Below are 21,946 nucleotides of genomic sequence, written 5' to 3' on the forward strand. Positions count from 1 at the left end.
AATAATTAGAATTTATGAGGTTTTCTATTGTGTGCGTTTTTTAACAGGGTTGTTACCATTTCACAACATTGTAGGAACATTCTCTTTTGGTTTTAAAATAGCATCTGGCTTCACTTTTTTTTCTTTTTTTTTAAAATTGAGAACCATTTCACAATGTTCTGGGAACATTCTTTGTAGACAAAAAAAGCACATGGGTCTCCTTTGATTATTATTATTTTTATTATTATTATTTTTTCGTACCATTTCACAATGTTCTGAGAATGTTATATTCTGTATTTAAAAAAAACAGCACCTGGGTCTCCTTTGGTTATTTTTTTAACCATTTCACAATGTTCTGGGAATGTTATATTCTGGATTTTAAAAAACAGCACCTGGGTCCTTTGGTTATTTTTTAACCATTTCACAATGTTCTGGGAATGTTATATTGTGGGCAACTAAAGTGTATCCGACTCTTTGCTTCTTTCTTTTGGAGAGACATGTGACTGCATTGTATGAAGGTTCTATGTTGGTTAACAAAAGTCAGCAAAACCTTGTGGGAACTTCACAACACAAGGTTCTCTTATGGTTTTATGACAAGTGCCAAGGAATGGTTAAAAAAGGTTGCTTTTATGTACTGTTTTGTTTTCGTATGTAGAAACTTCCGGGAACGGTCCCGTAGCCAGGGTTACTCGTGTTATCAGTTGTTTGGTTCTATCTAAAAACACTTCCTCAATCTTTAATGTAATAGAACTGTTGTTATAGGTTCATATTAAGGGGTAAAAACGGTCCGTTTTCCAGCGTCACTTGGCTTTTCTTCACACTGTCTCCCCCTCCCGTCTCGCTCTCTCCTTCGCCTCCTCTCTCTCTCTCTTTTTTTTTTTTTTTTTTTTTTTTTTTTTTTTTTTTTTTTTTTATACCTCTCCCCACTCGGTGTCTCGTAGTTTAAAATGGCGGCGTTGAGCAGCGCCGAGTCCCCACCGGCCGTCTTTAACGGAGAGCCGATGGCGCACGACGCCGAGCGGGAACCGGGGCCGGGATTGGAGGCGCTGAGCGCGGGGTTCAGCTCGGTGTGCACGGCGTGTTCCGCGTCCGCTGAGGCCGAGCATCGCCACGACATTCCCGAGGAGGTACGACAGCTTTGAGGAGGGGGAGATCTGCCTGGATGGAGGAGACCTTCAGGAAACACCGGCTCTAATATGGATCGCGGGGGATGCGTTGCTCGGGAGGGGGGCTAGATGATGCACTTATATACATTCACACACTCTCTCTTACACACACAGACACACACACAAACTGTTTGACTAAAATGTCTTGTCGCACACACGGGTCACTGTGTGTATAGGTATATGTGTTATATATATATATATATATATATATATATATATATATATATATATATATATATATAAATTGTGTGTGTGTGTGTGTGTGTATATGAATACACACACAGATATATATGTATGTGTGTATTTATATGTAGCTGGCCAGGTGCATGATTACAGCCGCGGAGATGTTCTTCAGTTATAGATAGGTTCTTCCATGTTTTTTCGCTGCAGTTCCCCGAGCCCGCGTTTGTTCCAGGGGCCTGGCCGTGTTTCACTCGCCTCTTTCTGCGCTTTATTTTCCTCCGTGAGCCCACTGCAGCTGTAGCTGTGCTTGTTAGCATCCGTGCTAGCGCTCGAGCTACACCGAAATACATTCTATTAATTAAACCGACATCTGAGGCAGTTCTCGCCGTGTATTGTTCAAAACTGCAGCCTGTCCTGAACATGTACTCTATATTTTTGGGCCAAGTTCTCAATTCATGATTTGTGTAGCTTCATAAACCCTCCATGAAGTGTTCCTTCTGTTTCAGGGACTGTTTTAAGCATGTTTATTACAGACCCTCATTATTGAGGTAGTGCTGTTTGCAGGCTATATGATCATTTGTAGCCCATGCTAGCCTTCATTTGCCATGACGTGTGTGTGAGAGTGTGATGTAGCGAACACACACACATCATTACAGGTGCCTGTGTATCAGTTTTGCCATGTATCTGCTGGTACAACACCATGCTACTAGAACAGTGTTATTATTAGCATCATCAAAGGAAATGTCTCCTCTCAAACATTAAATATGTTTATACTGGAATGTTGGTGGTGTTTAGCAGTTCAGTTGTTAATTTATCGGTTGCTGCTGTAATTTTTGTTATTCTTGTGACAAGCTAGTGACTTTGTGTTGTGCTGATGTCACAGGGGGACACTGCTAGTGCAGTTACGTTGGTGTTTAATAGGAAAAACAAATTCAGCATGAGCGATAACTGTCAGGTTTCAGTTTTAGCCCCTAAAAACAGCGCTGCAAGAGCTTCTTTTCTGACTCGTCATTTTCTGTTGGCTTTCAAAGTCTTATTAAAGAGAAATGCATTGTACAGGTAGTGGAGATCATGAACGTTGGACTCTGATCCAGAATTCAAAGCAGCTATGTGATTCAGTCGCACTGAGACCTACCTCGGTTAGTTAGTGATCGGTTAGTTAGTGATCGACGATATGCTGACTGTGATGTTGACAAATGGTTAGTATTAGGTTGAAAGTTTGGAACCTCATATTTGAGCAGAATGTACATATGATGAGGTAAGACAGACGGAAGGACTAAAGCGCTGCTGCATCACTGTCTTTATTGTGATGGATCAATGGCTAAATCCTACAGCACCACTATCAGCAGGTAGTCAGACATCATTGTTGGTAATGTTGGAATAGTAAAAAAAAAGTGATCTCAGAAGTGTCATTACAAAAAAAAAAAAAAAACAACAACATGGATACCACTACACTGATGATAACGTTAAATATAAAGATTAATTTTCCCAGTGATTGTTTTGATTTTTCGGTTAGGACAGCTCATGCCTCAAGCTGATTTGCTAAAACAAGGACTATGTGCAATATTGCATTTCTCAATGATGCGTTACTTGAGTTGCAGCAATATTTTAGCATCTGTTTGAAAGGAAGGGATTTCTTTTTTTTGTGGATGTGTTTGTGAGATCTCACCCGTCACATACTGTCTTGTCACAAAATAGACCTGATAATCTAATTAAGTGCTTATGGAAGTACACCAGGACTTAATTTAGTCTGCACTTTTGTTGCCTAGTTTTTAGGCTTCAGCTTGCCTGGGTTTTGCTTGATGCTGGGCCTTTCTCATGTGTTTGCAAATATTGCAAGTGGATTTGGTCACAACTGCTTTCGCAATATTGCTCTTGCTGCTCAGCTTGTGTGGTCTGCTGTCAAAAGAAAAACTTATTTTTATTGTCATAGAATGCAATGTCAATGAAGGTGGGCATTACAGGCAGGTTTCCGATTCCCTTGGAAGAAACAGGACAGCTTTTTATGTTCGTGATTTGACCGAGCCAGTTCATCTAGACAGTTTGTGATCAAGGACTGACTTGAACAGAAGAACGATTAGAATGTGAGATGAAACTGGCTTCTAATCAAAAATATTGCTTGTTCAATAAACAAATCTAGGCCGAGTCTAGCTTCCAGTCTTTATACAGGCTGGTTCATTAGGCACAACCTTTGCTCAATTGTTTGACTTGTGAAGCACTGTCATGTTTTTAGAGTGCTTTCTCTGAGCTGATATTTGGCATTTACTTGTGGCTAAAAATTTGTCCTTTGATTGTTGCTTCAGAATGCAAAGATCCATTTAGTGGGTGTGAATGTCATGAATGTACAATTGTATTAAAGCAATATTTAGTGCTGGTAAAGATTATTAATTCAATTATTAAATCAGAATATTAAAACTCACTATTGTATTATAAGAAGTTGGCTTTTTTACCCCAGTTTTTGTTCTCTAGACTCGGTACCCTACCAAACTATTTTTATATTCACTCGTCTAAAGTTGATAATGTAGTTGTTTTATCAGTTACATTAGGTTATTGCATTGTATTTAACATCAAAACTGAAGTGTTTTCTATTAAATCATGATCACAAAAACAGTATATATGATTGTTTAATAGGAACAGTTCAGTTAGAGTATACCAGCTGTCTCTTGTGATTTCGAGTAGTCCCTGAACTGCTCCCTTTGACTGCACTGTCTACACTGCAAAGCTGCTGCTGTCTTGTTAGATTCCAAGTTTCAGAGCTCAGCTCCCACTTGGCTGAGGATGCTGGAAGTTCTTGCAGCATTGAGCTAATCGCCAGGGCCATGTTTCCTCTGTGTAGGGCCAGTTCACACCCTGATGAAGCATGTGGATTGTAGTTTGGAAGACTTTACACAAAGAAAGCACAATACTTCGAGCCCTTAGAAACTTTGTTTCTAATTCTTGCAGTTATGGAATATCAAACAGATGATTAAGCTGACTCAAGAGCACATAGAGGCACTTCTGGACAAGTTTGGTGGTGAACACAACCCTCCATCCATATACCTGGAGGTGAGTAGACCAGATATCTAAAAATGTGTTGAGAGAGAGTTTGTTATAGCACGAAAGGCTTAGAGATATTCATTACTGCCAGTGGACCAATTTGTGGTGTTAGACCTTGTGTACTTTAAAATCTATCAACATACAGTAGATAGCTATACGTTCAGCACATCTTTTAGAATTTTAAACTTAATTTTTTTTTTTTTTAATGAGGAACAGCATCATATATTTCTATGTAACTCATTCTGAAACATGTTGCATTTTGTGCTCTTTAACCAGTGGGAATTCAAGGTGCTGATGTGTTCCTTCTTCCTCCCAGGCTTATGAAGAGTATACCAGTAAACTCGACGCTTTACAGCAGAGGGAGCAGCAGCTGCTGGAGGCCATTGGGAATGGAACAGAATTCTGCTCCTCCCCTACTCAAGCACCGCTGGAGTTCAGGTTGGGGGCGAGCCAGAGCGCCTCTGCAAACCCCAACACCTTGGCAGTGTTGCAGACCCCAACTGACGCCACCCGTGCTAACCCACGTTCACCCCAGAAACCCATCGTCAGAGTCTTTCTGCCCAATAAACAGAGGACAGTGGTGAGTTTATAGCTGCTCAGTTACTGGTTCTACTAACTGTCATTACAAATTTCTCTATGGGCGGGGCAGAAAAAGTGTTCACCCTTCCATCTTGAGGCCGATCCTGGTTGCGGCCATTAAAGGAGTCGGGTGAGAAGGGTCTGCTGTCATTATACAGTACGAGAGTGGCCTCTAGAGGCAAAATAAAAACTATCTGTGACAAATTTTGTTGTGTTAATTGAAGTTTTTTATTTTATTTTTTTTTTTATAATTATTGTTCATTGGTTTAGTTTGGATATTCAGTTCATAGTTTAGTTTGTCTTTTATTTACTTTAATATTAACTAAAAATTTAACTAATGCCATTTTAGTCCCCTGGTCTCCCCTTTAAAAAACATCTGAATAAATATATAAAATAAATATTTATTAACAGTGCTAATATTTCATTTTTAAAAAAGTACAATACATGTTCGTGGTATAGTCAGTACTGTTTATTTTTGTAATAAAGTTCAGCCATATTTTTACTTTGAATGTTATGTTTTCATTCAGTATCAATTTTAAAAACTCTTATCTGATTAATCGGTTATCGGCAGATCCTGCCCAATTTAGTTATCGATATTGGTAAAATCCTCTATCAGTCAACCTCTAAGCCTATCAGAAGGGGGTTGCGGGTTCAAATCCCGACAATGCCATAGCCATACTCTCGCTCATCCTTGTCTGTCAGAGTGACACAGGCCAGTCATTGGCATCTGTGAGCTCATACATCCAGAACAGGGCAGATAGCACAGTCCCCATAGTCCAGCATGTGCACTCTTGATACTTGTTGTGTGTGAGGGCAGAGTTAGTTAGTGGGTGGGAAATGACTAGACTAAATTGGGGAGAAAGGGGGGGGGGGGGGGGGGTTTAGTTCCCCAGCAAACAATTAGGTTCAGTAACCAGATTTGGAAAATGATATCCTGCCTATTGACAAGTTTTCATTTAGTATGCATGTTTAAACGTAATACATTGCACACACATTGATGCTGTAACTATAGCTCAGGCTTCTGTCTCCCACCACCTGCGGCACCACACACATTTTCAGAGGTGCGATCTGTTTGATGGTTTGACCGTTTTTATAAGGTAAATTAATAAACCTGACAATAATAATTTGTCTGCCCCATGAAACGAGAATCAAGGAATAGTAGCTTTGTGGATGAATTTTCTTCCACCAGATTGTAGAGCGGTGTGAGTCCACAGTCTGTGAGCAAATGTAGGTGACCTCTTTTATTCGGAGGAGCTTCTCAGCGTGACTCTTTTGGGTTACAGCAGAGAAACCGAGACTTAAAAAGGATTTGAGAAAATTCCTGATCTTGTGATTTCTCATGTGTCTTTTAGGTTCCAGCACGTTGTGGGATGACCGTAAGGGACTCGTTAAAGAAGGCTCTGATGATGCGGGGTCTGATCCCAGAATGCTGTGCTGTCTACAGGATTCAGGATGGGTAAAAAGCGTAAAATGCTAGGCCATAATGCATACCAGCAAAAACATTACATACCGACTGAATGTGTAGAATGTACAAACCCAAGTTAACAACTTTTGTCAAACTTGCCAATGTGGTTTGACTTGACATTACACGCAGAGTTATCAGGGGTGGGGTGCTAATATTTAACATGGTATTTAAAATGTTCGCAAATGACTCATATTCACCACTCCTGCCAATGTGACAAGGAGTTCCCCATAACCTTTCTTTGTTCTCATCAGAGAGAAGAAACCCATTGGCTGGGATACAGACATTTCTTGGTTAACTGGGGAGGAGCTTCACGTTGAGGTTTTGGAGAACGTTCCCCTGACAACCCATAATTTTGTGAGTATCATGAAACAGTTCCAATATTGTATTGAAGTAATTACAACATTTACACAGTAGTAGAGAGCAAAATGAGAATCATTCAATTTGTTTTTCTATATTTTTTTTGTATTATTTATTTAGTGTAGCGGTATTTCTTAAACTATTGGTCAGCTCACCATGACAACGGCAGTGTTTGTGTTTTGTGACATGAAGTAATACTTGCACAATATAAAACCCTTCACATAGCCTTTTGCAGATATTTTAAAACACCTGGCCTGTTGGTTACAGCAGTTGAATATAATGTTTTAAACGCTATAGGTTACTGATATTTGGCTCAGTATATAAATGCATGAATGTTACCACTTTGTGGGAATCCTGGTTGTGATAGGTCTGGCTTATTTGGTCTGTAACTGAATCTATTGTGAATCAGATTGTGAGGGCTGTGACTGGTCAGATAACCAAGCTCCCTAACAGGAAAGCTGTAACTTAATCCACCTTAAAACAAACATCTGATTTTACCCAGTGAACAAATGTTTTTATTTATTTGTTTGTTTGTTTGTTTGCAAAGATCACCAATATTACAGGTGATTATTTAATTTTATTTATTTTAGTTTAATTATTCTTAAAATCTGATCCTGGTGAAAATCTGTTTAATTGTGCAGCATTGGGATGTATATCTTTTCTTGGGATGTAATATCTTTTCTTCTTTAAAATATTTTTTAAAAATCTAAATATATTGTGCATGCTTGCCAAATATACAATATACTGTATACAGCCTCATACATGTGTGAAACTTTGTAAATTAGTTTGAGGATGCATTTCGTTTAATTTCCATTTAACTGTGGATGTATTTTTAAACAGACCTAGCAAAGTATTTCAGTGGACTGAACCACTGCAAATGAACGTATGAAGAAAAAAAAAACTAAAAAAACCCCCATAGCAACAGTTCAGCAACTCTAGTTTTCTAAACACGATCCACCTCTGCGTGTGTCGCAGATCCTCTGTTGTGGTTTTCCAAACACACGCATTTATGCAAATTATTTAGCTGAAGGCGGCTCATCGGACCGGAGATAAGCTACAGGGCTAGAAACATTGTCGGAAAGGGAAAATTTTACAGAGACTGTTATAGATTTCTCATTTTTATTGCGTAAACTGACGGTATGGTTTTGTTCCGAAACAGGTGACGATGAAAAGTGTGAATGCTTAAAGATGAATAGAGAAGGAAGTATGTTTTACGATTAGAACTTGAAGCAGGGAGGAACATGTCTCAAATGTTAAAATTCCTTGGCATTGGTCAAAAGTGCTAACATGGAGCATCACAGCAAAACAAAACATAACCACTTCACATAATGTCATATTCATAGCCGTAACCTAGGCATTAATGGTTCAGCATTGAAAGGTACATTTTCTTCCATTCAGCCATATTATTTGCTTATATGGTCCTTTTGTAAGCAATGAATTTTTGTGTAACTGGTCTTCTACAAATTTTGGTTGAATTTATAAAGTTGGCAAACATCTAAAGGAAACCAAATGAATTGTGTAATTTTGTGCAATCTGGAGAAGGCATGTCCCACAACACACACATGCTTTTAATCGTTCTTGGTTTATCTGCTGCACAACTGCTTGTTTCCTAAGACAGATGTAGCAGAGCAGTTTCTAAAGCTTCGTTTGTGCTGGGTTAGTGTGGTTTCTCCTAGCAGGTGAGGTGACTCATGGTCCTAGGTTTAGAAGATGTTTATAGCATTAAAATGTTTTTTGTTTACTCCTGGACAAAAATGAGTAGTTGTGGAACTAACACATCAAGTTTCTTCTACTTTAAGAGTGTTATTTATTTGTTTGTTTGTTTGTTTGTATTTTAAATGATTGCATCCCTGGACCCTAACCATTTTGCTGCTGTTGGTAGGTGAGGAAGACCTTCTTCACGTTGGCCTTCTGTGATTTCTGCCGGAAGCTGCTTTTCCAGGGCTTCCGCTGTCAGACGTGTGGCTACAAATTCCACCAGCGCTGCAGCACTGAGGTGCCGCTCATGTGTGTCAACTATGACCAACTGGAGTGAGTGCTCATGGGAAACGTACTGGGACTGAAGCTTGTCCGTTTCTCGGTGCAGGCTGATGATAAAGTTCCAAAAGGGACTATTGGACAGGAACTTACTGTACTGAGTTTAGAGTTGATGCAGTGTTTATATGACATGTTTTTGTTCCCTCTCCCACTAGTTTATTATTGACGTCCAAATTTCTGGTGCATCACCCAATCACCCAGGAGGAGGTGTCGTCAGAGGGCACCACCCCTGTGTCAGAGGTGTGTCCGTCTATCCCACCATCTGACTCCACAGGGTAAGACCAGTCATTTTACATGAGGTGTGACAAGAATCCTCTTTCATTACGTGATCAGTTATCACACACATCATGTCTGTTTCCTCCAGGTCGCTGTGCCATCCAACCGTGTCCCCGTCCAAATCCATCCCCATCCCACAAAGTTTCCGGCCAGGGGAGGAAGACCACCGTAATCAGTTTGGCCAGAGAGACCGCTCTTCCTCAGCCCCAAACGTCCATATCAACACAATCGAGCCAGTCAACATTGATGTCAGTAAATTCACTCGTGTTTTCTTGTAGTTTTTGGGGGGGATTTTTCACACTTGTGATTTAATGAGTCTGTTATATTCATTTTCATTTCCTGTTCTAGGACTTGATTCGTGATCAAGGTTTACAGAGGTCTGATGGAGGTATGAGTTTCACAACACCCACACACACACACATCCACACACCCATATACACACTGATCAGTTTTAACTCATCTTGCATCTTCGGTCCATCTCTGCTCCATTCGCTTCAGATAGTTCAACTAAGAACACAGGATGAACATAGCATGGTGTATTTAATTAGTTAGAGCATAATATCTGGGGTATGAGGCGAATGATCCTGTGTGTGTATCGTCCCCATGCAGCCTACTGCTTGAGGAGAGTCTCAACACAGACCCTTCTTCCCCTTTTATACAGTAGTTTCATTCAAATTGTATGGGTTTTTTTTTCTTTCCTTTTCTGTTTTTTTTAAAGCAGCAAGACCTTGCTGTATATGTTGGAGTATTTACCACTCATGGGAAAGTACATCCTACAGTTCTGAAAGAAGAAGTCAAGGTCTAAACTGGGATTATTAACTTTATTCTCAAAGGGTGGTTTGGCTAAGGGTTTTGGTGCGTTTTCAGATCTATGCTTTGTTCCAAAACAGGGACTTAAATTGTTACAATGTTGCATTTTCTCCTTGGCTCGGTTCGCTTTCACAAGGCAACATTTCAAAGAGTACCAAAATGTGTTTATGCTAGTCACATGTGAGTAAACTGTCCTCTCATTGGTCAGAGTGCGCATGTTTATGTTCCAGGGTTCCGCCCGTATTGGTCATCCATCCAGATGGATAGACGGCAGCTCCGCAAGCTTGTTGTGGCTTTCTTTTTAGCTGTAGTTATTAGAATTGATCTAATTTATATGTTCCACAGAGCGATTAAAGCCCATCTCATTGGGACACTTTCTGAACACTTTGAAAACATTGGGGTTTTTATGCGTTTTTGAAAGTTGTTCAGAAATATGTTCATCAGACCAAATTTCACTGAGACATTTTACCTCGTGTTTGTCCAAGTTAAACTGCGATTAATGTTGCAAGACATTAGCAAACCAATTCTGCATTGCTGTACAGGTTGGTTCATTGGTCTATTGGGTCTTATTGCGTTCTCACCACAAGCAAACCGCTCAAGAGTTCGTTTTTCAAAATGAACGAGGTGGTCTCAGCACAAATGCTTTGTTGCAGAACCGAACCAAGTTAGACACACCTAATCAGGTGTGATCAGATGTGGCTCCTAGTTGGCTAGAACTTCTAAGCCTAGACAGACATCAGTTCTACCATAATGACTAGTGTTGAACATGGATTGTCTGTGGAGCATATTGTTTCTATGTAAACTGGTTTTTAATAGGTTTACTGAATAGGATAGTAGCTACTCTCTTGCCCCATTGTCTGTCAGGTTTCCTCTCACTTTTTGTTGTTTCTCATTAACATAACCACAATTCAGGCTCTACCACTGGACTCTCGGCCACGCCCCCCGCCTCCCTACCTGGTTCCCTGACCAACGTTAAGGTGCCACAGAAGTCACCGTGCCAACAGCGGGAGCGCAAGTCGTCGTCCTCGTCTGAGGACCGCAATAAAATGGTAAGGAGACGCCGCTGTGATCAAACTGATCCCGGTTTAGGTGGATGTATGATCTTGGCTGATTATATGGAGTATAGAGTTGATCCCTAATGTTTTTAGCTCAAACACAACTTTTACGCATAAAGTGGAGTTGTTGAAACAATATATCTGCACAGTAAACATTTTAATACCATTCTTTAAACTGTATTTTATAATTCATTTCTTGTATTGTGGTGCTGTGTGGTAGAAAACATTGGGCCGACGGGACTCCAGTGATGACTGGGAGATTCCAGAAGGTCAGATCACTCTGGGCCAGCGGATAGGTTCTGGCTCTTTTGGAACTGTCTACAAGGGAAAGTGGCATGGTATGTGTTCAAAAACTTCTACATTTGAGCTAAATTTGCACAAACAAATACAGTACTGTTGAAAAGTATTTGCCCCCTGCTGATTTCTTTTGTTTTTGTGTGTATCTCGTACTAATTTATTTCAGAAATTAAAACAAAATCTAAGATAAAATAAAGACAACCTGAGTAAACACAGAATACAGTTTTTCAATGATGTTATTTATTGAAGTAGAAAAGTTATCCAGTACAAACTGCACCTGTGTGAAAATGTATTTTCAAATGTAGTGACTAAAATCTATGAAACTGCATTCATAATGGGGTTCAGCTGAACTAGACACAACCAGACCTGTTCAATCAAATCAACACTTAAGTAGAACTTATTCAACCCAGAGAAGTTGGTTAAAACACATTATGTCAAATATAAGAGAAATTCCAGAAATGATTAGGAAGAATTTCAAAAAAGTTGGGATGTAAATAAAAACAGAATGCAGTGATTTGCAAATCTCATAAACGCATATGTTATTCACATTATTCACAATAGAACCTAGAAAACATATCAAATGTTTAAACTTAGGAAATGTACCGTTTGGGGGGGCATTTTTAATTTGATCGCCATAACATGTCTCAAAAGACGGGGCAACAAAAGGCTGGAAAAGTAAGTGGTACTAAAAAGAAACAGCTGGAGGTTAAGTAACAGGTCAGTAATATGATTGGGTATAAAAAGAGCATCTTTTTATATCCAATCTTTATACCCAGTATCTTTGCAATTCTGCAAAGAAGAGTGGGCCAAAATTCTACCACAGTGCTGTGAAAAACTGATCTCTAGGTATCGGAAGCATTTGGTTGCGGTTGTTGCTGCTAAAGGTGGTACAAACAGATTTTAAATTTAAGGGGGCAATTAGTTTTTCACATTGGTGATAGGTGTCTGATAACTTTTAGTTTGTGTCAATTAAAAAATCAAATAAATAAAAACTGTATTGTGTGTTTTAGGTTGGCTTTGTTTTGTGTTGTATTTCATTTGAAGATCTAAACTATTATTAGATGTACACAAAAACAGAAGAAATCAGGATACTGATTACTGGATACAGGATACAGGAGAAATACTTTTTCACAGCGCTGTACGTGATGAGGGAAGTGATAGCACAGTGGGGTAGGTAGCATTCCCACCTCACAGCTTCAGGGTCCCCTGTTCAATTGTCAGGTCGGGTTACTGTCTGTGTGGAGTCTCGGATGTTCCCTCATGTCCGACTCCCAAAAACGAGTTAGTAGATGGATAGACTAAGCTAAATTGACTAAGTGTGAATGAATGTGATCACTATCACCCTTTCCACATTAACTAGACAATTTCCTCTGAAGCTTGTCTGCACTGTTCACGTGGATTCGAATGTAGCTGGGATGTAGTTCCATAATTTTGCTGTTCAAATATTTATTTATTTTTTTGCCCACAGGTGATGTGGCAGTCAAGATGTTAAATGTCACTGCTCCCACTCCTCAACAACTACAGGCCTTTAAAAATGAAGTAGGGGTCCTCAGGTAAGACCTATTGTGTTCTCATGCCAAATTAGTGATTGATTTTCATAACACTTTTTCCTCCAAGATACAATTCATGCACCCAGCAGAGCAGATGAGGGTTGTGGGTCTTGCTCACGGATCCAACAGTGACTCTCTGGCAGTCCAGACATCTTCCAATCACTAGTTATGGAGCTTAACCTCTGAGGCTCTGCTGTCCTTAGTATATTATCACAGCAGTAAGGAAATCACATAGATATTCTCTTTTCTGTTTGAATGATTAATATACTGTGGCTTAGGGTTGTTATGGTGTCACTGTTTCAAGGCTGTTTCAGTATCTCAGAAATGACTTGTAATACTTATTTCACTGGCTGTCTTATAAACCACATGTTCAGGTTCCATGTGCAGATACATTTGATGTTGGAAGATATATTCAATAATGCCATTTTAATATATTGTTTAAAGGGCAGAGGAATGGATCAAATAGGGTGTGTGGAAGAATATTATAAGCTTATGCTAAAACCTAATACTGACTGCAGTCCTTTCCCCCCATCAGTACCACCATCTCTACTTTTTCACCAGAAATGCTGACTAAGCACAGAAAACCTCAGTGATGCCTAGATATCTGCACCGCAAACTTGCTTAATCAAGAAACAGGAATATTTGAGAGGGTTTTTTTTTTTGTGCATTCAAAGATAACGTGATATAGAATTTTGCACTTGACAGTCACCCGTAAAAATCCTTTAAAAACATTTTTTAATGGATGAATATGTTTTTAAGGGTAACGGCAGGGCAGTTATACTGAGTGAGATGCACTTGTGAGTGTTGATGTTAATATATTTTATTTAAAATAATATATTTAAAAATGATTACTGGAAGCAAATAGTTAAGTAAAGACATTATGTTTACACACTCTGTTAAGACATTTGCAACTACAAATAACATTAATGCAGTCTGCAGAGACTAGATTCTACAAAATTCACATTTATTATTATTTCTTTAAGCATAAATACAAACATGTCAGCAAGCATCAATGACCCTGATGTATCAGTGACACCGTTACATACATGCATCAGTAAAAAATCTTTTAAAAGACACAGCAGTATTTTGTACTGTGGTTGCCTCACCATGCTTCACCATACATCTTTGTATCTGTCCATTTTGCTTTCAGGAAAACTCGGCATGTCAATATCCTGCTCTTCATGGGTTACACCACCAAGCCACAGCTGGCCATCGTGACACAGTGGTGTGAAGGCTCAAGCCTCTACCACCACTTGCACATTATCGAGACCAAGTTTGAGATGATCAAACTAATCGACATCGCCCGCCAGACGGCCCAGGGCATGGAGTGAGTTGTTGAAACGGGCTGACTTGCTAAATGTTAATGTATAGTGGGATCCATTACAGATAACTTATAATATTAGTGAATTTTGTACAGTTACAATTCTAATTCTGTTTTTTTCCCCCAGCTATCTACATGCCAAGTCCATCATTCACAGAGACCTGAAGAGCAACAGTATCCTTTCTGGACAGCAGGCCTGAAACTTCCTATACCACAGCACTGTTGACATTTTGATTCTGATTGGTCAGAACATGTTGATTAATTTTCTATAATGTACAATATAATGGTGACAAGAAAAAAAAGAAGTTGGTCAATGAACAACTGTTATAGCATAAAACATTGTCATTGTCAATTATTTGAATGATCAGGAGGAAACGGGTAAAAACATCTGTGTTTTGGAATCTATGAAGTTAAACCTTAACTTTGCGTCTTAACAGATATCTTCTTGCATGAGGATCTGACAGTTAAGATTGGTGATTTCGGTCTGGCTACAGTGAAGTCACGCTGGAGTGGATCACACCAGTTTGAGCAGCTGTCAGGTTCAATCCTGTGGATGGTGTGTGATTTTATTTTTTTTCTTCTTTACTGACAAGCTCAGATGCCACACCTCCTTTATTAAGAATGACCGGTTCGAATGCCATCCCTCCTTTTTTTTTTAAGAAGGACGGGCTTGGGTACCACGCCTCTTTTATTAAGAAGGACGGGCTCAGGTGCCACGCCTCTTTTATTATGAAGGACGGGCTCGGGTGCCACGCTTCTTTTATTAAGAAGGACGGGCTCGGGTGCCACGCTTCTTTTATTAAGAAGGACGGGCTCGGGTGCCACGCCTCTTTTATTAAGAAGGACGGGCTCGGGTGCCACGCCTCTTTTATTAAGAAGGACGGGCTCGGGTGCCACGCCTCCTTTATTGAGAAGGGGCTCGGGTGCCACGCCTCCTTTATTGAGAAGGGGCTCGGGTGCCACGCCTCCTTTATTGAGAAGGGGCTCGGGTGCCACGCCTCCTTTATTGAGAAGGACAGGCACAGAGGCTACATCTTTTTACTGGCTGACAGGAATGAATATAATAACATTTATAAATGATGGAATACTGGCAATAAAAAGAAGTTCAGTGATTTGGTCATGGTTTACTCACAACTTTTTCGGGATACACACCATTTTGAATCTGTGTGTATATTGTTAATATTGGGTCTTATTTAGAATGGGTGAAAAAAAATTTTTATTTATTTTTTATTTATTTATTTATTTATTTTTCCTCTCTTCCCACCCCTAGTGCCTTAGCTAGGCATAAAGAAGCATAGAATGTTGTAGTGGGTGTACTGATGAAGTTATTCCATGTCAGGCTCCTGAGGTGATCCGACTGCAGGATAAGAACCCATACAGCTTCCAGTCAGATGTCTACGCTTTCGGTATCGTCCTGTACGAGCTCATGTCTGGGGTGTTGCCTTACTCCAACATCAACAACAGAGACCAGGTAAGTGAGTCGACAACAAAACTAGCTTTGTTTCCTTTGTTGCACCAGCATGTGCAGTGGGCACTATACATCTAGTATGTACACCTGAAGCCACTGCTGAGTGCTGCTTTTTAATTTGTTTCTCCTGCTGTAGATCATCTTCATGGTGGGCCGAGGTTACCTCTCCCCTGACCTGAGCAAAGTGCGCAGCAACTGCCCCAAAGCTATGAAGAGACTCATGGCTGACTGCTTGAAGAAGAAAAGAGAGGAACGGCCTCTGTTCCCTCAGGTAACCTTGCAGAGCTTTGCAGCGAGTTTTCTTATTTGTGTTTATCAAATTTGATGAGACGGTGAAAGAGCTTGTGTTCAGGCTCTTTGTCAGTGCTAGCGCAGGAGAACCCCAGCACTGCACAGGTTTATTTTTCCTTGGCTTCTGTTCCTGTGAACCAAGACTTGACTTAATAATCCAGTCTGTTGTTAGATGAATATGATAAATTGGAGTGAATGACACTGAGCTCATGACACCAGTTTATTAACTGCAATTTCAGTGACTACCACAAGATGGCAGCAGAGTGCACCAGCTCACTCCACCACTTTTACATTGTCAAAACATTGCTTTTCCATGTTCTGCCCATCTATTTAATGCACAAAGATCTCACCTGTTTAAAGTACCTAAAAATTCCCAAACGATTAATGTTAACCCATTAAAATAATCTGTGGTGAATATATTATTGTTAATTTTTTTTTTATTGTCCAGGAAATTACTAGTTGGCATTTGAACATCTATTCACCTTTTCACTTATCAAAAATCAGATTCTATGATTATACATTGATTTAAAAATACTCCTGTGTCCTCGTGCCATCCCAAATGGCCTAATGTCACGAACATTACCCAGTCAGCTAGACAGTTGCTACTAAACAAACGCATAATTGTCACTGGCGTAGACACGAGTGGGATTTCAGTATCCAAGTCACAGTTTGCCTTTTCTAACCAATTTCGCTTTTGTAGCAGTAGACATACCTAGCCGTATAAACCATAACGTCAAGGCCATTTCTCAATATTCTATATTGCGTCCTTGTGAGTTTGTTCTACATCATCCACCACCAAAGTTCAATTCCAATACTCAAATACATGGACACATGAAATTACTCGGACGTGTTCTTGATCTCGAGGACGCAACGGACGCAGACCTGAGCACACCCAACCCACTTGAAGTCCTACAAGTCATTTGGCAAAGCAAAATAACGGATAGTCGTAGTTGCAAACAGAAGTTGTGAGCTTGCGACATGAAAACATGCTTAATTAACTTTTGTTTAATCAGCCAGCTAACAGTAAAACTATTCAACAGCTGAAACGTATTACTTAGGGAGCACTGAAGAGATGAGGACCCTGTCCCACTACTAGAAATGTGCTGGGAAGGTCCGTTGTGGAACAGGAAGCTCACAGCCCATTTAAATTCTCGCGTTGATGCGCTGCTGTCCTTCTGACTTCGTTCTTTCAAGGTAGTTTGGCAAGACTGGTCTTCACGAGAATGCGTGTTTGTTCTTTGTGTTCTTACAATTGAGAAACAACCCAAGATTTTAGCTAAGCTAGCGATCTAGTACAGGGTGTGCGGATGAAAGTTTCTGTTTGGTCCAAAGCCATGGAACCCATTTAGTGACATTACTATGTAATGCTCAACAAATCAGTTTGTTACTGAAGCACATGAAAATGTCTTGTTTTACATAGACAAAATTACTATATCTAACTAATATCTTCCATCCAAGAGAAGTTACTTTACCATTTAAAAATGAGATTTTTAAAAATTTAATGTGCACTTTAAAGTGTATAATAGATTTGTGTTATTTTACTGAATCTAGGCCTTGAATGACTTGAATGAGCTACATGGACATACAATACAGCGCTGTTGAATTCTCAAAGCCGATTTGGCAGAAAGTGTCGATTAGGGCCTTGTATAGCAAGCGCTATGTCCATGGTGCAGTCAGTACTGCTTATTTTTGTTATAAAGTTCAGCAGTACTTTTCTTTGAGTGCTATGTTTTCATTCAGAATCAATTTTGAAAAACTATTGATTGACTGATCCCGCCCGACTTGGTGGATTTTCCCGATATGATAACTATCGGTCAGAAGATATATTATAATGATTTTTTCCCATCTTATTTTGTCGCAGATCCTAGCCTCTATTGAGCTGTTGGCACGCTCACTACCCAAAATCCACCGCAGCGCCTCAGAACCGTCCCTCAACCGTGCTGGCTTCCAGACAGAAGACTTCAGTCTATACGCCTGCGCCTCGCCAAAAACACCTATTCAGGCTGGAGGCTACGGTAAACACACACACACACACACACACACACACACACACACACACACACACACACACACACCCCTACCCACCTGTACTATTTGTTCAGTAATATCTTGACATTTATCATTTTGTTTCTTCTAAATACTGAGCTTTTTTCCTTTTATTCTTTTAGGGGAGTTTTCAGCTTTTAAGTAGTGCTGCCGACTCAAACGCTCATCCCTGGTCACTTTTTCAGATGTCTTGTGTTCCTACAGTGGATTCATCCTTAAAAACGGGAAAAAAAAAAACACGCCTAGTTTCAAAGAATGTGCTGTTTTTCTTCCTCTTTACCCTAAAAGCAATGGTATTGACGGAATCACTATTTTTAAAAAAAAATTAATTAAAAGGTTTTTGATTTTTTTTAAAGTCTCAGCTGGGCATTACGGCTGAATAAAAGAACAAAAATCACCACAACCCAAAACCAGGAAAAGTGCGTAAAATACAAACAACACTGATTTGCAGAAACATGAGGATGGCCACTGGATGAAAGAAGAGGACGAATGAAGGAAATGAAAGTCTTGCCACGAGAGGAAGGACCTTAATGACATTCCGTCCTCTCCTAACATTGTTACAAGTTAGCGCTAACCAATCAGAGCGCAGGACCAAGAAATTAGCGCCACACTTTGACCGGTGGTGTGATCCTTTTTTTTTTAGAGAGCGCCCAGCCCTGCCCTGCTCGTTGCTCGTTGGGTGGTATGACGAAAGGTCCAGGTCAAAGCCAGACGAATTGAATGTCACTTTAGTTTAGGGACATCCAGTACATTCCTTCCCGTTAAATTATCAAAAGGACTGACAACACTTGTGACTCTTTTCAGAGTTATCCAATATTGCCCAAGCAAATATTATATTTAATAGGACAAGGTTAATGTGTGAAGCAACAGGCTTATTCTCAGCTGGAACCGGTTTTCTTTTCTTTATAATGTTTTTCCCCCAGCTCTTTATACATGGTTTGTGTGAGCTAAATGAAAGGAACTCGGTCTCCGTGTCACACAGCAACGGACCCTGGAGCATCGTGTTGCAGGTTTTACCAAACCTTCAGGTGTCCCATGTTCATTAAGTAAACGAGCTGCTTCACATTTTGGTGAATTAAGGGACGTGTATGAAAAAGACTGTTGATCTCAGATCAGTTTATGGATAGCAGTTGCTGATTCAGCATCAGCATGTTTAGTTGCACACTGTAGATCTTTTGTGTCGTGTCCGAAGCGTATGTTCTTTGCTGCTGCTACCCTCACTGTGAGGTGGCTGTGTGAAAATGTTGCACTCGCAGACATCCCCAAGCAAAATTTACGCTTCATCTTTTCTTCCTGGCTTTTTGACTTCAGACTTCGATGGAGGCGGGCCATCCTTGGAGCCTAAATGTTTGAAGTTTGAGACTCCTTCATTCCAGAGTGTTTGTTATTAAAACGTTTATTTTTATGTCATTTCATTTTGTTTCCATGGACAGGCAGGCCTGCAAAAAGTAGATTTATTTATGTAGTTTTAATTTTATTGTGTGTGTTTTTGTTTGTTGTGTTTTTTTTTTTTTTCCTCTCTCCACCTCTCGGAGAGGGTTATTTTTAAGTGTTTGTTTTCTGTGATTGCGTAAATGGATGATAAGCTGTGTGTCCTTTGCACTTTTTTAAAGCAGATTGATGCAAACAAGCAATTTGCCTTTCTATGGACAGAACATTTTGTCAGAGCGTTTAAAGCATGACTAAAAAAAAAGTCTCAATCACAACAGCTACATATTATGAGATATGGCCAAGAGTATAAAGCTAAATAACATCATTTGTGATGGTGATGAAAGCGTTTGGTTTGCTATTTCTGATATAAGACCGAATGGACGGTGTAGATCTTCTCTGCTCTTGTTTTGTGAGACTACACATTTCTCAGTGTCTCACTTCAAGCTAGAGATCCACTCACTGATCCTCACACAGGTTGATTGAAGGCTACAGTTACCCTGATTCTTGCACTCTGTTACACAGGAATTACATATAAGGACTTGTACCTAATGGCCTATTTCTATTTTGAAGGATTGTTTTTGTTTTTGTTTTTTCTTTTGTGTTTATTATTTTTTTTATTGTGAAAGTCATTAAGCATAAAGCATCCACAAGGACGTTCAGATTCTGTTGAATATGACCTGCTTGGTGCCCTGATACATTTTGAGATGTTTAAATGGACTCATTCTTGCCCACATGCCATGGACTATGTCAATCCTCATTTTAGTCGGCATACACAAAATGGCAAGATTTTAAGAGCGCTGTATTTATTTTCAAGAGTTCCTTATTTTATATGAGAATGCTACTAAACAGGTTTTTCTGTCGCTCTGATTGTGGCACACTTGGGGATCTTTTTTTTCTTCTTTATTTTTTTTCTTCCTGTTTAGGACCTGCTAAGACTCATTTCCTTCTAACACCCTCCTTCTACATCCTGCTTTGTTTCTTAGTTCGACTCCCTTGTATCTCCTTTTGTTCCTTTTGCCTTGCCTGCACCTTAAAGCCCTAGTATAAATGAATTCAAACGAGAACCATCCTAGACGCTTTTGGGAGACTCTTTTCACTTGTAAATAGCTGTACAAAGAAAATACTGTCTGTTTGCTAGGAGGCATGGAGTTAAAACAAACAATGAAACGAGTTATACAGTGTTTCCAATGAAGAAATAAAGGTTAAGAAAAGAGATTTTGATAGATGAAATTCTGAAAAAAAATGTGTAAAAATATTTAAGACTGTATAATATAAAAGAAGAAAGAGCTTAATGTATTTGTTGTGAATATGAAAAACCGATATATTAAAGAAGTGCATGAAAACCTGGGATTTGGTTTATTTTTCTCCAGTAGCTCACTTTTTTATTATTATTATTATTATTATTATTATTATTATTAATAATATTATTATTATTGTTATTATTATTATTATTATTATTATTATTATTATTATTATTATGATGCAGGTGGTGAAAATTGCAGAGTAGTAAATGTACATAAAGTTTCCACCAAACAGAATGAGGTAATTTACCAATATACTGAAATTTGAATGAAGACCAGCCACGTCAGCCTTATTAATATGAATTTCTTACATTGATATAATTATTACTGAACTTATTACTGTAAAAAAAAAAAAAAAAAAAAAAGGTTTGTTTTTATAGAAATAATAAAAATAGTTTAAGATGATAACTTAATTACTTTTCAATTCCTAATCAACAGGGCAGGGAGAAGTCATGAGGAATTGCACTTGAGGACTGACTGGGAAGGTGTTTGGAGATTCCGCCACACACATGCTATTGGGAGGAGCAATGTCATCTGCAAGAGCCTTGGGAAAAATGCATTGTAGATTTCTTGGAGCCATGAGGATTAGACATTCCTTGTACAGTGGTATGTCATGGTAGGGGCCAGGTGTTCAGGTCTTGGGGATGAAAACTGTCAGATAGTGGTCCATTTGTAGTACACATGTGCCTTGCCAAACTTTTCCCAGATTTGGGACATCAGTTCTGGGTTTATCCAAGGTCTTCTGCACCGTTGTGCAGTCATGGTAGAGCTTTCGTGCAAGGTGGTGGGGGGACATCCAGCCTTGTGTTACCCGAGAGTCTGCCTGTCACGACGCTGTCCGAACAGACCAGCATTTGGTGGTGTCGCAGAACAAGTATGAGGGACTTGAGTGCCAGATAGAAGACCACTTTCAGTTCCAACTGGTGTGTTCTAATCTTGCACTGGGGCAACACACACTTGCTGTGGCACAAAGTGACAGAGGTGTCTGTGTCTCTCTCGGATGGGAAACCATTGTGAGAAAAGCCTTCTGTCTCCAGTGAGCTAAAGATTGTTCTGAGATGATGTTTCTTTTTGTGGTATTTGGGATTTACTGTAGATGCAGGCTGATGACCCAGAACCCTCTGAATGTTCTTCTAAAAGGTGCAGAGCCGATAATCCAGGTCGTGGCTATTAGAGGGTGCCACCTAGTCAGTCTATTCAACTGTGCTGGTTTGTAATTTCTGAAACCTGCACTGTTCTTTGGGTGCAGGTCCAAAAAGCAACCCTGGCAAACTGGAAAGTTTGGCTTTAACTTTTAT

At 39.6% G+C, this 21,946-nt stretch overlaps 1 protein-coding gene across 1 annotated transcript; it reads left to right on the plus strand.

Moving 5' to 3' along the window:
- The first annotated feature begins 900 nt into the window (after positions 1–900).
- Positions 901–20,690, plus strand: braf (B-Raf proto-oncogene, serine/threonine kinase). The gene is made up of 19 exons (XM_017494583.3): positions 901–1,106; positions 4,272–4,373; positions 4,681–4,944; positions 6,296–6,399; positions 6,660–6,762; positions 8,648–8,796; positions 8,958–9,077; positions 9,167–9,326; positions 9,427–9,466; positions 10,801–10,937; positions 11,164–11,281; positions 12,709–12,793; positions 13,941–14,117; positions 14,239–14,285; positions 14,549–14,667; positions 15,451–15,582; positions 15,716–15,850; positions 17,732–17,885; positions 18,039–20,690. The coding sequence occupies exons 1-19, from the start codon at positions 927–929 to the stop codon at positions 18,059–18,061; spliced, it is 2,349 nt and encodes a 782-aa protein (XP_017350072.1). The 5' UTR covers positions 901–926; the 3' UTR covers positions 18,062–20,690.
- The last annotated feature ends 1,256 nt before the right edge of the window (positions 20,691–21,946 follow it).

Source organism: Ictalurus punctatus, chromosome 19 (genome assembly GCF_001660625.3).
Source record: "Ictalurus punctatus breed USDA103 chromosome 19, Coco_2.0, whole genome shotgun sequence".
Classification (NCBI taxonomy): domain Eukaryota; kingdom Metazoa; phylum Chordata; class Actinopteri; order Siluriformes; family Ictaluridae; genus Ictalurus; species Ictalurus punctatus.

Bases quoted from the DNA above. Each gene is read 5' to 3' on its own strand.
- braf (XM_017494583.3), top strand. From the start codon at position 927: ATGGCGGCGTTGAGCAGCGCCGAGTCCCCACCGGCCGTCTTTAACGGA. The intron at 14,118-14,238 runs GTGAGTTGTTGA...TTTTTCCCCCAG, and splicing joins CAGACGGCCCAGGGCATGGA to CTATCTACATGCCAAGTCCA. The intron at 15,851-17,731 runs GTAACCTTGCAG...ATTTTGTCGCAG, and splicing joins AACGGCCTCTGTTCCCTCAG to ATCCTAGCCTCTATTGAGCT.